Source organism: Sus scrofa, chromosome 2 (assembly GCF_000003025.6).
Source record: "Sus scrofa isolate TJ Tabasco breed Duroc chromosome 2, Sscrofa11.1, whole genome shotgun sequence".
In the NCBI taxonomy this organism is placed as follows: domain Eukaryota; kingdom Metazoa; phylum Chordata; class Mammalia; order Artiodactyla; family Suidae; genus Sus; species Sus scrofa.
In genome coordinates, this window is record NC_010444.4 from 40748048 (window position 1) to 40762242 (window position 14195).

At 40.3% G+C, this 14195-nt stretch overlaps 1 protein-coding gene across 4 annotated transcripts in view; it reads right to left on the reverse strand.

The window, feature by feature from the left end:
* LDHC (lactate dehydrogenase C) overlaps positions 520 to 14195 on the reverse strand; it is a 61548-nt gene continuing 47872 nt past the window's right edge. For 2 of the 4 annotated variants that reach the window (XM_021077678.1, XM_021077683.1), the window contains 2 exons: positions 7653 to 7776; positions 815 to 1086 (listed from right to left, as the gene is read on the reverse strand). In XM_021077678.1, the coding sequence (XP_020933337.1) occupies positions 922 to 1086; positions 7653 to 7776 (289 nt within the window). In that variant the 3' untranslated portion in view covers positions 815 to 921. 4 annotated transcript variants of the gene reach the window in all.

A 14195-nucleotide genomic window follows, 5' to 3' on the forward strand; every position in this document is an offset into this window, starting at 1 on the left:
GACGTGGATTCGATCCCTAGCCTCACTCAGTGGGTTAAGGATCCAGTGTTGCTGTGAACTATGGTGTAGGTCGCAACACGGCTTGGATCCTGCGTTGCTGTGGCTCTGGCGTAGGCCAGTGGCTACAGCTCCAATCGGATCCCTAACATGGAACCTCCAAATGCCATGGGTGCGGCCCTAAAAAGACAAAAAGCCAAAAAAAAAAAAAACAAAAAAAAAAAAGACTCAGTAAGGATTATATAGAGACACATGAAATTAATGAAACAATATAAAGTGAATATGCTGGTGCCCTAATGAAAGGAAAGCACAAAATGAAATTTCAATACTAGAAAAAGTGCTCTTCTTTTGTGAGAAGAATCATAAATTTTTTATATATGTAATATATACGTGTGTGTGTGTATTTTTTTAGGGCCATACCTGTGGCACATGAAGGTTCTCAGGCTAGGGGTTGAATTGCAGCTGCAGCTGCCAGCCTACACCACAGCTCACAGCAACAATGGATCCTTAACCCACTGAGTGAGGCGACAGATCAAACCTTTGCCCTCATGGATGCTAGTCAGGTTAGTTACTGCTGAGCCACAATGGGAATTCCCTCTTAAGTTCTATATTATAATATTATAATGTCATTATAAGTTCTATATTATTACATTCTACTAAATCTGAAGGCAACTATTATATATGTGACATTCTTCCAAAGTACAACTTAAATCTGTACAGACTGGGTATCATTAGAACAGAGGTATAAAGAGATTCATAAAGGAGAAAAATCTCTACCATTTCCTTCTTCTAGCCTTGAGAGACTGGTGTTATGTCATAGGTCCAATGTTTTTTTTATTTTTATAGATCAGATGAAAATAGTTTCCAAATATAAAATATACAGTCTACTATACAGTTATATAAAACATGGAACATCAAGAGGTTTTAAAACGTCAAGTCTTTTTGGACATTCCAAAGCGTGTTTGCACTCTTCTTGAAAAGGGCCTCCTCCTCAGCATTCAAGTTAACTTTCACAATATCTGAGACACCATTTCGCCCCAAGACACAAGGGATGCTGAGAAAGATTTCTTCTTTTATTCCGTATAAGCCCTAAAAGGCAAAATTAGGTTATTATTCAGTAAGCTGATATGGAAAAGCAGCTATGCAAGAAAGCTTCAGAATAAGAATATAACAGAGAGACTATGGAACTCAACAAGAATCACTCAGAGGGCAGGAGAGTGATTGTCAACCATACCAAGAGTATCCTAATGTCCTATGACCATGTAAGAACATGTGCCTATTGCCATGAGTGCCAGAGGCCTTCAAAGGGACCAAGAAAGGCATTTTCTACTTTACCGCTTGCCAGGTCATATTTCTAAGGGGAAGGATACCATGCAGTCAGATGAAGGACTGTGAAATCAAGCAGCCTGTGTTTGGTGTAAACTAATCGAGAGAACTGTAAAGGCTAAAGCAGCAAGTGGCTGGGAAGGTTCTGCTTTGTGTAAGCTGACCTTTACACCAGGGGATGCCATTAAGTTGGACCACAGATGGTAACAGTTCTCAAGTTCCAGAGGTAAAGCCTCCAATGGAGCCTAGAGTTATGGGTATTTTCACATGCCCAGCAGGGCTATGTAATTCCCCTATCAGTCACCAACAGAATGTACTCCTGCCCTCCTAGCTACTGCCTGACCTCTTTCTAGGACCTTCCATGATGGACAGGTGCATGATGGAATAGGTGCAGCCATGGCCACTGCTCTACACTGGGCCCGTGGAACCTTCACTCCTACAGCTGAAGCCAAGGCCCTAGAGGCAGCTGCCAGAGCCTGAGTAACCCACACAATGCCTACATCCCCATACACTGGCCCCTATCTCCTTGCTAGATGTTAAGAAGACCCAGTAGGTCTCTCACACCTCTGTCTCCTACCCATTGCTTTTTTCTGCCCTACCCCTTGGGGTTGAATGTAGAGTTGGAAGAGGCAATGAAAAGGTTTTTTTCCTCTAGGTCTGATTGTAAACAGTCACCAGGAACTAGCATTGAGAAAGAAAGGCTCCTTGACTCTGGAGTGGTGTGCAGTGGTGCCTTCCAGCTTTTCATGATAGTTCAGAGTCCACAAGCACTACTTAGCCAAGTTTCCCTTTTTTCACCTCTGGGGCTCTCCTCGGGAGCACAGTGTTCTTGTCTTATTCTAGTGACTCACACAGGGACTCCCTAGCCATCTCCTCCAGAGCAGTCTACCTCCCTCATGGTGGTAGCCACTTATATTCAACCTCATGTGCTCTATCAGACCAGCCACATGTCTTCTCAAGGTCCCCTGCCCCACTATACTCACATTCACTCCACTCTGGTCTGTGCTAGCCATGGAAAACCACTGTCCTGCCAACTATCAGCCCAAGAGGTTTTAAAACTCTAGCTCCAGTTACACTGACCTCCCCTTCCCTTTCCAGTCTTTGCTCATTCTGATTGTATCTGTGTGTAGCACAATACATTTTGGAGCTTTAACAGGAGCTGCCAGGGGCTGGGTGGCATCAGAATAAAAGCCCACTGTGGCTAGGGCAGGAGCCTTTCTGTTTCCCTGCTAATGTTTCAGGAATTCTATTTTCTCTGTATCTCCTCCTTAGGATTCTTGAACTAAAAATGGAAATGCATGTCCATCCCATTATGCCATTTGGGGGCTGCTGGGTGGACTGGAAAAAATGGCCCTGACCCCCAGGGCCTGGCCTGGCCTAGCCCTGTATCCTGACCAAGACCTGCTGCCACCCTTTCAGCCAACCCACCTCCCTTTAAGCTTCATGCCTGGTTAGCAATATAACCCCTGGATGCATTAAAATTTGCTTCCTTGGGATTCCCGTCGTGACTCAGCGGTTAGCAAACCTGACTAGCATCCATAAAGACATGGGTTTGATCACTGGCCTTGCTCAGTGGGTTAAGGATCTGGCATTGCCGTGACCTATGGTGTAGATCGCAGACATGGCTCAGATCCCACATTGCTGTGGCTGTGGTGTAGGCCAGCAGCTGCAGCTCCAACTGGACCTCTAGCCTGGAAACCTCCATGTGCCACAGGGTGCAGCCCTAAAAGACAAAAAGACAAAAAAAAAAAAAAATTTTTGCTTCCTTTGCTCTTAGACTGGCCATGAAGTAAGGAAATGGTTAAAGAGAAGTCCCTACTTAATTGATAAAAACATCAATATATTAATGTAAAATAAACTCTGTTGGCAACTTTATCTGCTGAAAATGTGAAGCAATAAAAATGAAGTAATTGGAAAAAAGTAAGAGTGTACAAATGATTCTGCTCTTAATGTCAAATGTTTAAGTATTTCCTATAAAATATAACTTGTCCATTGATTTGTTCAATAAAGACTATGAAACTTCCATATTACTCAGTCTCTTTTTAGCAACATTTATTTGACAACTTCCTGACTTTTCCTCAGGAGCCCTTTGGGGGTAACTTCGTATTCTTCCACTGTCCTCGTATACCCTCAAAAAAGGAAGAGTGTGTGGAATCCACTGTACACTCCTCTTTGTCTCTTTTAAATTATTAATCTCTTGCTCTCTTACAAACAAAAAATTCCCATTTTTTGAGGTTCATCTTATTCAGCTCTTCTTCTCTTTCTAATGACCTCTTGGTTATTCCATCTCATTCATAAAAGACTTTGACACCCAGCATTCCTCCTTCTCCATCCTAATTTCTGCCATTATCCTTGGTGAATTCATTGTCCGTGTGGATAAACCAACCAACTCCCTTTCTTTCCAATTTCTTGACTTCTTTAGCTCATAGAACCTTCTCCTTCCAGCATAAGTATCCTACTTTGAAACTTGTCATGAGGGTCCTCCATATCCAACTTAAGATTCCTTTCTTGGGTTCATTCTCTAAACCTTTTGCCACACCCTAAGTCCCTTTGCCTATTTTAATTTTAGCTTTTATAAATACTTAATTTTTTTTTTTTTATCTTTTTAGGGCCACACTCACAGCATACAGAGGTTCCCAGACTAGGAGTCAAATCAGAGCTATAGCTGTCGGCCTATGCCACAGCCACAGCAATGCAGGATCCAAGCTTTGTCTGTGAGCTACATCACAGCTCACAGCAATGCCGTATTCTTAATCCGCTGAGTGAGGCCAGGGATCAAACCTGCGTCCTCATTGATGCTAGTCAGATACGTTTCCACTAAGCCACAACAGGAACTCCTCTTAAATTCTTTATTACTCATTATTTTTTGTAATTTATTCACTTGTATGTAGATGACATTTAAGGGTGAAGATCCTGAATCTGTCTATGACCCTTTGGCAGAAGGTCAAACCCACTTCAATTGTGTACAAACCAAAATTACCTACATCTATCTATCTCTCTGTCTCTCTTCCCCCTCTCCTTTTAACACTCCTCAAGTTAAACCCAAACCGGATGAATTCAGATCTACTTTCTCCTTTTCTGTGCTCAGATCCCTACAGAAAACCACACAAAAAAAGCTGATCTTTAACTTACGTCAAAATTAATGCTTACTAACCTCAAATAAACATCCACCTGAGAGTAATTCTGCCTTTATTTTTGTCAATTGTATTTCTATCTACAAAGATGATTCCAAATCTTCTCAAACATCTGATTTGCTATACCTTCCCTGACTCAGTAGATGATTTTATCTACTTTCACTGAAAAGATTGAAGTCATCAGATGCTTCCAATGCCAAACTTAGAGATCTACACGATTCACTACCTATCTCCTCTTTGTTGCCCCCTATTAAAACACTCTCTCTTAGGAGTTCCCGTCATGGCGCAGTGGTTACCGAACCCGACTAGGAACCATGAGGTTGCAGGTTCAATCCCTGGCCTTGCTCCGTGGGTTGGGGGTCTGGCATTGCCGTGGGCTGTGGTGTAGGTTGTGGACAGGGCTCGGATCCCGCATTGCTGTGACTCTGGCATAGGCCGGCAGCTCCAGCTCTGATTCAACCCCTAGCCTGGGAACCTCCATATGCCGCAGGTTTGGCCCTAAAAAAGGCAAAAAGACAAAAAAACAAAAACAAACAAATAAAAAAACCACTCTCTCCTTTTTAGGGCTAATACTTTCACCCATGCTCTGGATCCCACCCTCTGTGCTTATTATTTCTATCTTCAATATCTTCTTTACCATCAACATCTTATTTTTTGATGAGAAATGTAAGATTTTTAAATGAAGTATCGTTGACTTACAATGTTGTAAACATCTTATCTTTAAAACAAACAAACAAAAAATTGCCTTGCCCTGATTTTCCTCTCCAATTACTGCTCCCTCTCCTTACATTCACAGCCACTTACCTCAAAACAGCTTTTTACACTGGCTTTAATTTCTCCAGTCTACTTAAGAGGTTCTTAGCTGGAGGTGATTTGTCTCCCAAGGGACATTAAGTAATATCTGGAGACATTTTTGATTGTCAAAACTGGTATGCTACTGGCATCTAATGAATAGAAGCCATGGATGCTGCTAAGATCCCATAGCCCCAGTAATGACCAATTATCTGGCCCAAAAGTCAATAGGGCCAAAGTTATGAAAACCCTGGTGTACTCCAATCAGACTTTTTCACTCCTATTACTTTATTAAACATCTCCTGCTAAGGTTATCAGTGACCTCTGTCACTTCATCCTCCTGGCATTTTTAACCCATATTTTATATGACTTCACATCAATCAACAACAGAAAACCAATTCTTTCAACTTTAAGGCATCCTCTTTTCTTTTGGTTACCGTAATTCCACGTTCTCTTGGTTTTTGTTTTAATTCTGGCCACCTTCATGGACTCACACTATAAACTCAGCTTTTAAATACTGAAATTCCTCAAAACCCAATCTCAATCTGTTTTCTCATTTATACTCTCTCTTCAGGTAAGCTCACTGAAATTCATGGCTTCAGTTACCATGTGTAAGGATACCTATTTTCTTTGCCTGTCCAATATCTCTTCCTCTTCTTTTCATACTGACAGAACCTCTATTTTCCTTTTGGGAATTTCCTCTCCCCAAATTAATAAGTATCACAGTAATGGATAAATGATCCCAGAAAGGCCAATTATCAAGAAACTAATATGGGTAAAGGAAGAGGCAGTTTCCTAATATTATGGGCTCTAAGCCTGCAGATGCTTGGAGCCATCTTTGATACTCCATGGGAAAAGTCCACATGAGACTAGACCCAATAAGAATGAACAGATGAGGAGTTCCCGTCGTGGCGCAGTGGTTAACGAATCCGACTAGGAACCATGAGGTTGCGGGTTCGGTCCCTGCCTTTGCTCAGTGGGTTGGCGATCCGGCGTTGCCATGAGCTGTGGTGTAGGTCACAAATGTGGCTCAGATCCCGCGTTGCTGTGGCTCTGGCGTAGGCCTGTGGCTACAGCTCCGATTAGACCCCTAGCCTGGGAGCCTCCATATGCCGCGGAAGCGGCCCAAAGAAATAGCAAAAGAAAGACCAAAAAAAAAAAAAAAAAAAAAAAAAAAAAGAATGAACAGATGAGCCAAGATCCTGGAAAGAAAAGATAGCTCTAATGATAGAGTTTGAGCACCTAGTACAGCCTCCTTGGCATTCAGTTATATGAGCCAATACATTATCTTTTTGCTTATGCTAGTTGAGTTGGCTTCTGTGGCTTTTAACCAAAAGTCCCAATAACTCCAATCCAAAACTCTTTTATGAATTCCAGAAGCTTGTACCCAATTGCTTATTTCCTCACAGATACTGCAAAGGCATCTCAAATTTGATTTCTCCATAACTGCAAACATGATTTCAAAAACCTGATTTTTTTTTTTGTCCTTCTTCATTTTCATTTTCATTTGCCCTTCTTCGGTGGATTTATCACCACCCAAGTGTGTAAAACAGAAACCTAAGAATGCTCCTTATCTCCCACATTTCTCACTTCCTTCCATTATCAAGACCTATGAATTTTATCTTCTAAATACAGTGTATCTCAAATTGACTCCTTCTCTTCACCTCTACCACCACCATCCTCTCTATTCTGAGCTATTGTACAGCCTTTTCCCAAGTTTACCTATATCTGTTCTGTCCCCTTCAAGTCTATTCTATCCATCATAGCCCAGGAATCTTTATAACGAAAAACCTGTAAGACCAGTCCCTTTCTTTAGTCCCTTTGGTCGCTTTCCACAGCTCTTAAGGTAAGGACCCAAACCCCTATATAAAGCTTTCAGTGGCCTTACCCCACTTACTTCCTCCAGTCTTATCATGCACTTCCTTTGCTCCTTTTTCTCTGTGCATTTCAACAACTGGGTTTTTTTGTTTGTTTGTTTGTTTGTTTTTTCAGATCTCAAGTGCCCCCACTTACATCTACCTCAAGTCCTGAGCACATGTGTCCCCTCTGCTTGGAATATTAGTCTGGGCTTCCAAATTAACTTGTACTCATTATTCAGATTAGATCACATTTTACTTCCTTAGGAAAGCCCCCTTGCTCCCTTCCTGGAGGACTTATATTCTTGTCTTGTATACTCTCAGGACTTTTGTCATTTGTCATCATAGCACTTAACACACCATGTTATTATATATTATTCTTATAATTGTTTTATTAAGTTCCTTTCTTTCATTAAACTCTATGAGGTCAGGGCCTCTATTTTGTTCACCAGTATATTCTCAACATTCTATATGATGCCTGGCACATAGTAAGGACTCAGCAATATTAAAGGAAAGATGATTAAGTGAAGATTCTATTTAAGCCTACCTTAACCATAGTAGAAACTGGATGCACTCTCCTAAGATTTTTCAAAATTGATCCTACCAGATCTGTCACAGACAGTCCAATAGCCCAAGAGGTATACCCCTTCAGCTTGATAATCTCATAGGCACTACAGTTGTGGAAAGTAAGAAAATCAAATTCAGGAAAAGGTGATTCAGTGAGATCAGAATACGTTTCAAGCATCCCTAAAGCACCTACGTGTCAATGCTACTCAAAATTTATTGAGAGATCTCTTCTTGAAATTAAGAATAGGCAAGAAAAATTTCTATATTATTCCAATAAACTTCATTATTCACATTAATAATAATTAATTCCCCCTTTGTTTTTCATAAAGGTAAAATACTAGGTCATCTGTGCCACTCGAAATGAAACTAGTTTTAGATTTTTGCATTGTTGCTTAAGTATCCAAACATATAATCTGATCACCTTGGAAGTAAGCATATATCTTGCTAATCACTTAAATTGTTACAAGGGGGCCAATGTAACTTTAAACTTTATATAAGTCAAGTTACATATTTTTCTTTTTACAGCTGCACCCATGGCATATGAAGTTCCCAGGCTAGGGGTAGAATCAGTTGCAGCAGCAGGCCTATGCCACAGCCACAGCCACACCAGATCTGAGCCACATCTGTGACCTACACTGCAGCAGATCCTTAATCCACTGAGCCACATCAGGAACTCCACCAAGTTACATATTTGTCCTAAAGAATATATCACTAAATCAATAATACATGGAACTGTGGGGAATTGTTCATGATACATTTTTTCAAAGGAAATAGCATGGTCCTAAAATATTATGCAATTTCTTATCTCCAGCTTATAAAAAAATACATTTATAGGAAATTTAGAATTGTATAAATCCACCAAATTATTAATAGTGAATATTTCTGAGTTACAGGCTTACAGGGAATATTACCTTCTTTATGCTTATGAATGTCCTTATTTTCTACAATAAATATGTATTTTACTTTTGCATTGCCATCAACAGTACTCACTATTCTTATGGTCTCAGGTTTGGATTGACGGTCAAACTCAAAGGACAAAGACATTTTAACTCAGCACTGAATTTATATATTTTTTTTCTTTTTTGGCTGCACCCATGGCATACAAAAGTTCCCAGGCCAGGTATCAAATCCAAGCCACAGCTGCAACCTACTACACATCTGCACCAATGCCACAGCCTTACCCACAGTGCTGGCCTGGGGATCAAACCAGTGCCTCTACAGAGACAAGCCAGATCATTATCCCACCGTGCCACAGTGGGAACTCCCAGAACTGAGTTTAAATAGTTTTGAGAAAAGTATCCAGCACAAGAAGCACAGAATATACAGCATGATTATTTGTATCAGGCTGTCTTGCAACTACCTAGGCATAGTGTAAGGCTCTGGAACTGCATACAACACACTCAGTTGCAAAAGATAAAGACTGTAAATGGACCAGCTCAACACAGGAAATTTGGCCCTAGGCTATATTTATTGTGGTGTCTTGTGATCTGACCAGGGCAAATCCAAAACCAGGGCACTAGCCATAAAGACTAGTATCAAAATTAAGATTAACTTTCAGACTCTCAATTTAATATAACCAAGACTCTGTGGGGTAAGTAAAAGGTAAGGAGGAAGGCTTTGCCTAGCAATTGGTTGGTGGTGTATGAGTTGAAGAAAGCTCAGCAGTAGGTAACTGGCGACAAATCTTTACCAGTGGATCTGGATGACAGATTTATCCTCTCTGGAATTAATAAAATGACTTGAGAAAGAGAAGAGGATTGAGAAGAAAACTGCTGAAAACATAATCCTTAGCTGTTACTAACCATTCTATGAAATTAAAACTGCTGGTGTAAAAGGAAGGATAACAACCAACCAGAGACTCCATAGGCATCTGGGACAGACCTGACTGTGATTCTTGGAGGATCTCCTGGGAAAACAGGGGAGACTGAGGCTCATTGTGGGGTAAGGACATTGGAGGCAAAGGTCTTGGAAATAATCACCAGTGTGAACTCCTCTAGAGGTGGCCATTTTCGAAAAATTTGGCACTACCAATCAGGGCTGAGAAGCCCAGGCCAACAACAAACTGGGTGGGAAGAGAGGAACACCCATCAACAAAGACCCCTCCAGGCACACAGCCACCTCTAATCACACCCAGAGACAAGCCCCACCAGAGGGATAAGAATCAGCTCCACCTACCAGCAGGCAGGCACCAGTCCCTCCCATCATCAGGAAGCCTGCAGCAAGGTCCCATACCAACTTCAGCCACAATGGAGGCAGACATCAGAAGCAGAGAGACTACAACATTATTGTCTGCAAAAAAGAGACCACTCCAAAAATCCACACAAAATGAAAGAGCAGAGAATTATGACTCAGATAAGGGAACAAGAAGAAAAACCCAGAAAAACAGCTAAGTGAGCTGGAGATAACCAACCTCCATGAAAAAAGACTAAACTAACGATAGTAAAGATGATTCAAGATCTTGGAAATAAACTGGAGGCAAAGACTGATAAATTACAACAAAACAGTGAGCAAAGAAACAGAAGATTTAAGGGTTAAGCAAACAGAGATGGAAAATACAATAACTGCAGTTTAAAAATTCACTAGAAGGGGAGTTCCCGTCGTGGCGCAGTGGTTAACGAATCCGACTAGGAACCATGAGGTTGCAGGTTTGGTCCCTGCCCTTGCTCAGTGGGTTAATGATCCGGCGTTGCCATGAGCTGTGGTGTACGTTGCAGACGCGGCTCGGATCCCGCGTTGCTGTGGCTCTGGCGTAGGCCGTAGCTACAGCTCCGATTCAACCCCTAGCCTGGGAACCTCCATATGCCACGGGAGCGGCCCAAGAAATAGCAACAACAACAACAACAACAACAAAAGACAAAAGACAAAAGACAAAAAAAAAAAATTCACTAGAAGGAACCAATAGCAGAATACAGGAGGTAGAAGAACAAATAAGTGAGGTGGAAAACAGACTGGTGGAAATCACAAATGGTACAGAAAAGAAAGAAATATTGAAAAGAAATGAAGACCATCTAAGAGAACTCTGGGACAAGGTTAAATGCACCAATATCCACATTATAGGGGTGCCAGAAGGGGAAGAGGGAGAGAAAGGGCCAGAGAAAACATCTGAAGAGATAACAGTCAAAATTACCCTAACATGGGAAGGAATCACTCACTCAAATTCAGGAAGCACAGGTACCATGTAAAATAAACCCAAGGAGGAACACCCCAAGACACATATTAATCAAACTGACCAAAATTAAAGACAAAGAGAAAATGTTGAAACCAGTTAGGGAAAAGAAACAAGTAACATACAAGGGAACCCCAATAAGGTTATCACTGTTTTTTCTGCAAGCCAGAAGGGAGTGGCACTATATACTTAAAAGCGATGTAAGGAAAAAACTGCCAACCAAGATTACTCTACCCAGCAAGCCTCTCATTCAGATTTGAAAGAAAATCAAAAGATTTACAGACAAGCAAAAGCTAAGAGAATTCAGCATCACTAAACCACCTTTTTAACAAATACTAACAGAACTGCTCTAGGTGGAAAAGAAAAGGCCACAATTAGAAACAAAAATTAGCACTAGGAACTATTATCTAGTCACTTATGATGGAGCATGATAATGTGAGAAAAAAGAATGTATATATGTATGTACGATTGGATCACCTTGTGTACAATAGAAAATTGACAGAACACTGTAACCAGCTGTAATGGAAAAAAATTAAAATCACTATAAAAGAAAAATATATTACAAATGACAATGTTCACCAGTAAAAGCACACATATTTAAAGGTAGGAAATCATCCACACACAAATACACTACCCAAACACAAAATCATGAGAAGAGGAGGGTACAAATGCGGGATACCGGAGATGTGCTGGAGACCAAAAATTTTAAACGATCTTGTGTGTGTGTGTGTATGTCTGTGTGTGTGTGTATATGTATACATATATGTATATATATGTATATATAGAGAGAGACTGCTATATCAAAACTTCACAGTAATTACAAATGAAAAATATAAAATAGATATGCCCACACAAATAAGAAAAAGCAATCCAAACACAACACTAAAGACAGTCATCAACTACAAATGGAGTTCCCATCACAGCTCAGCAGAAACAAATCTGACCAGTATCCATGAGGATTCAGGTTTGATCTCTGGCCTTGCTCAGTGGTGAAGGAAATGGCATTGCCCTAAAAATCAAAAAAAGAAAGAAAGAAAGAAAAAGAAAAAAAAAGGGTGGGGAGAAAAAAAATCCACAAGAAGGGAGAAAAAAGACCAACAAAAGCAAATCCAAAATGATTAATAAAATGGCAATATAACACACATATCAATAATTACCTTAAATGTAAATGGACTAAATGCCCCAACTAAAAGACACAGACTGGCTGAATGGATACAAAACCAAGACCCATATATATGCTGTCTTCAAGAGACCCACTTCAGTTCTAGGGACACATATAAATTGAAAGTGAGAGGATGGAAGAAAAATTCCATGGAAATGGTAATCAAAAAGAAAGCAAAGTATCAATACTCATATTAAGACAAAATTGACCTTCAAATAAAGAATATTAGAGGAGACAAAGAAGGACATTGTGTAATGATCAATATCAATCCAAGAAAAGATAAACAATTGTAAATATGTATGCACCCAACATAGGATCACCTCAATAAATAAGGCAGCTGCTAACAACCTGAAAAGGAGAAATTGACAATAACACAGTAATAGTGAGGGAATTAACACCCCACTTACAGCAATGGAAAGATCAGACAGGAAATGAACAAGGCAATGTGGGCCTTAAATGATGCATTAGACCAGATGACTTAATAAATATTTATAGAACATTCCATCCAAAAGCCACTTTACACACATTCTTCTCAAGTGCACATACAACATTCTCTAGGATTGATCATATTCCAGGCCACCAGTCAAGCCTCGGTGATTTAAAAAACAGAAGCATGGGAGTTCTGTGTGGCTCAGTGGTTAACGAATCCGACTAGAACCATGAGGTTGCGGGTTTGATCCCTGGCCTTGCTCAGTGGGTTAAGGATCCAGCGTTGCATGAGCTGTGGTATAGTCGCAGACGTGGCTCAGATCCTGAGTTGCTGTGGCTGTGTGTAGGCCAGCGGCTATAGCTCAATTCCACCCCTAGCCTGGGAACCTCCATATGCCATGGAACGGCCCAAGAAATGGCAAAAAGACAAAAAAAAAAAAAAAAAATCCGAAGCATACCAAGCATGTTTTCCAACCACAATGCTGTATGACTGACATCAACAACAAGAAAAAAAAACTGCAAAAAACCACAAACATGTGAAGACTAAACAACATGTTACTGTACAACCAATGGACCAATCATAAAGATCAGAGCAGAAATAAAATAGAAATGAAGAAAACCACAGAAAAGATCAATGAAACTAAAATCTGGTTCTTTGAAGAGTTCCTGTTGTGGCACAGTGGAAACGAATCTGACTAGGAACCATGAGGTTGTGGTTCAATCCCTGGCCTCACTCAGGGTTAAGGATCCAGTGTGCTGTGAGCTGTGGTGTAGGTTGCAGGTGTGGCTCAGATCTGTTGTTGCTGCGGCTATGGTATAGGCCAGGGGCTACAGCTCCAATTTGACCCCTAACCTGGGAACCTCCATGTGTCATGAGTGCAGTCCTAAAAACAAACAGAAAACAAAACAAAACAAAACAAAACTCAACAGATGCCAAAAAAGCTTTTGACAAAATCCAACACCCATTTCTGAATAAAAAAAAAAAACCCTCCAGAAAGTGGGCATAGAAGGAACCTACCTCAACATAATAAAGGTGATATATGACAAAACACCCCCCCCAAAAAAGCTAACATCATTCTCATGGTGCAATGGTGAAAACTTTAAAGAATCCCACTAAGGTCAGGAACAGACAAGAAGTTCTGCTCTCACCAATACGATTCAACATAGCTTTGAAAGTCCTAGACATGGCAATCAGAGAAGAAAAAAAATATAATAACTATCACCTAGAAAATCCTAAAGATGCTACCAGAAAACTCATCAATGAATTTAGTAAGTTGCAGGATACAAAATTAATACACAGAAATTGACTTCATTTCTATATACTAATAATCAAAGATTAGAAAGAGAAATTAGGGAAACAATCCCATTTACCATCACATCAAAAAGAATAAAATACTAGAATAAACCCACCTAAAGAGACAAAAGACTCTGAAAACTATAAGATACTGATGAAAAAAATCAAAGATGACACAGAAAGATATACCATGCTCCGGGATTGGAAGGATCAATATTGTCACAATGACTATACTATGCAAGGCAATCTACAGATTCAAAGCAATCCCCATCAAATTACCAATGGCATTTTTTCACAGAACTAGAACAAAATATTTTAATGTTTGTTTGGAAGCACAAAAGACCCAGAATAGCCAAAGTCATCTGGAGGAAAAAAAAAATGGAGCTGGGGAAGCAGATTTCCAGGCTTAAGACTATACTACAAAGCTACAGTCATCAAAATAGTATGGTACTGGTACAAAACAGAAATATAG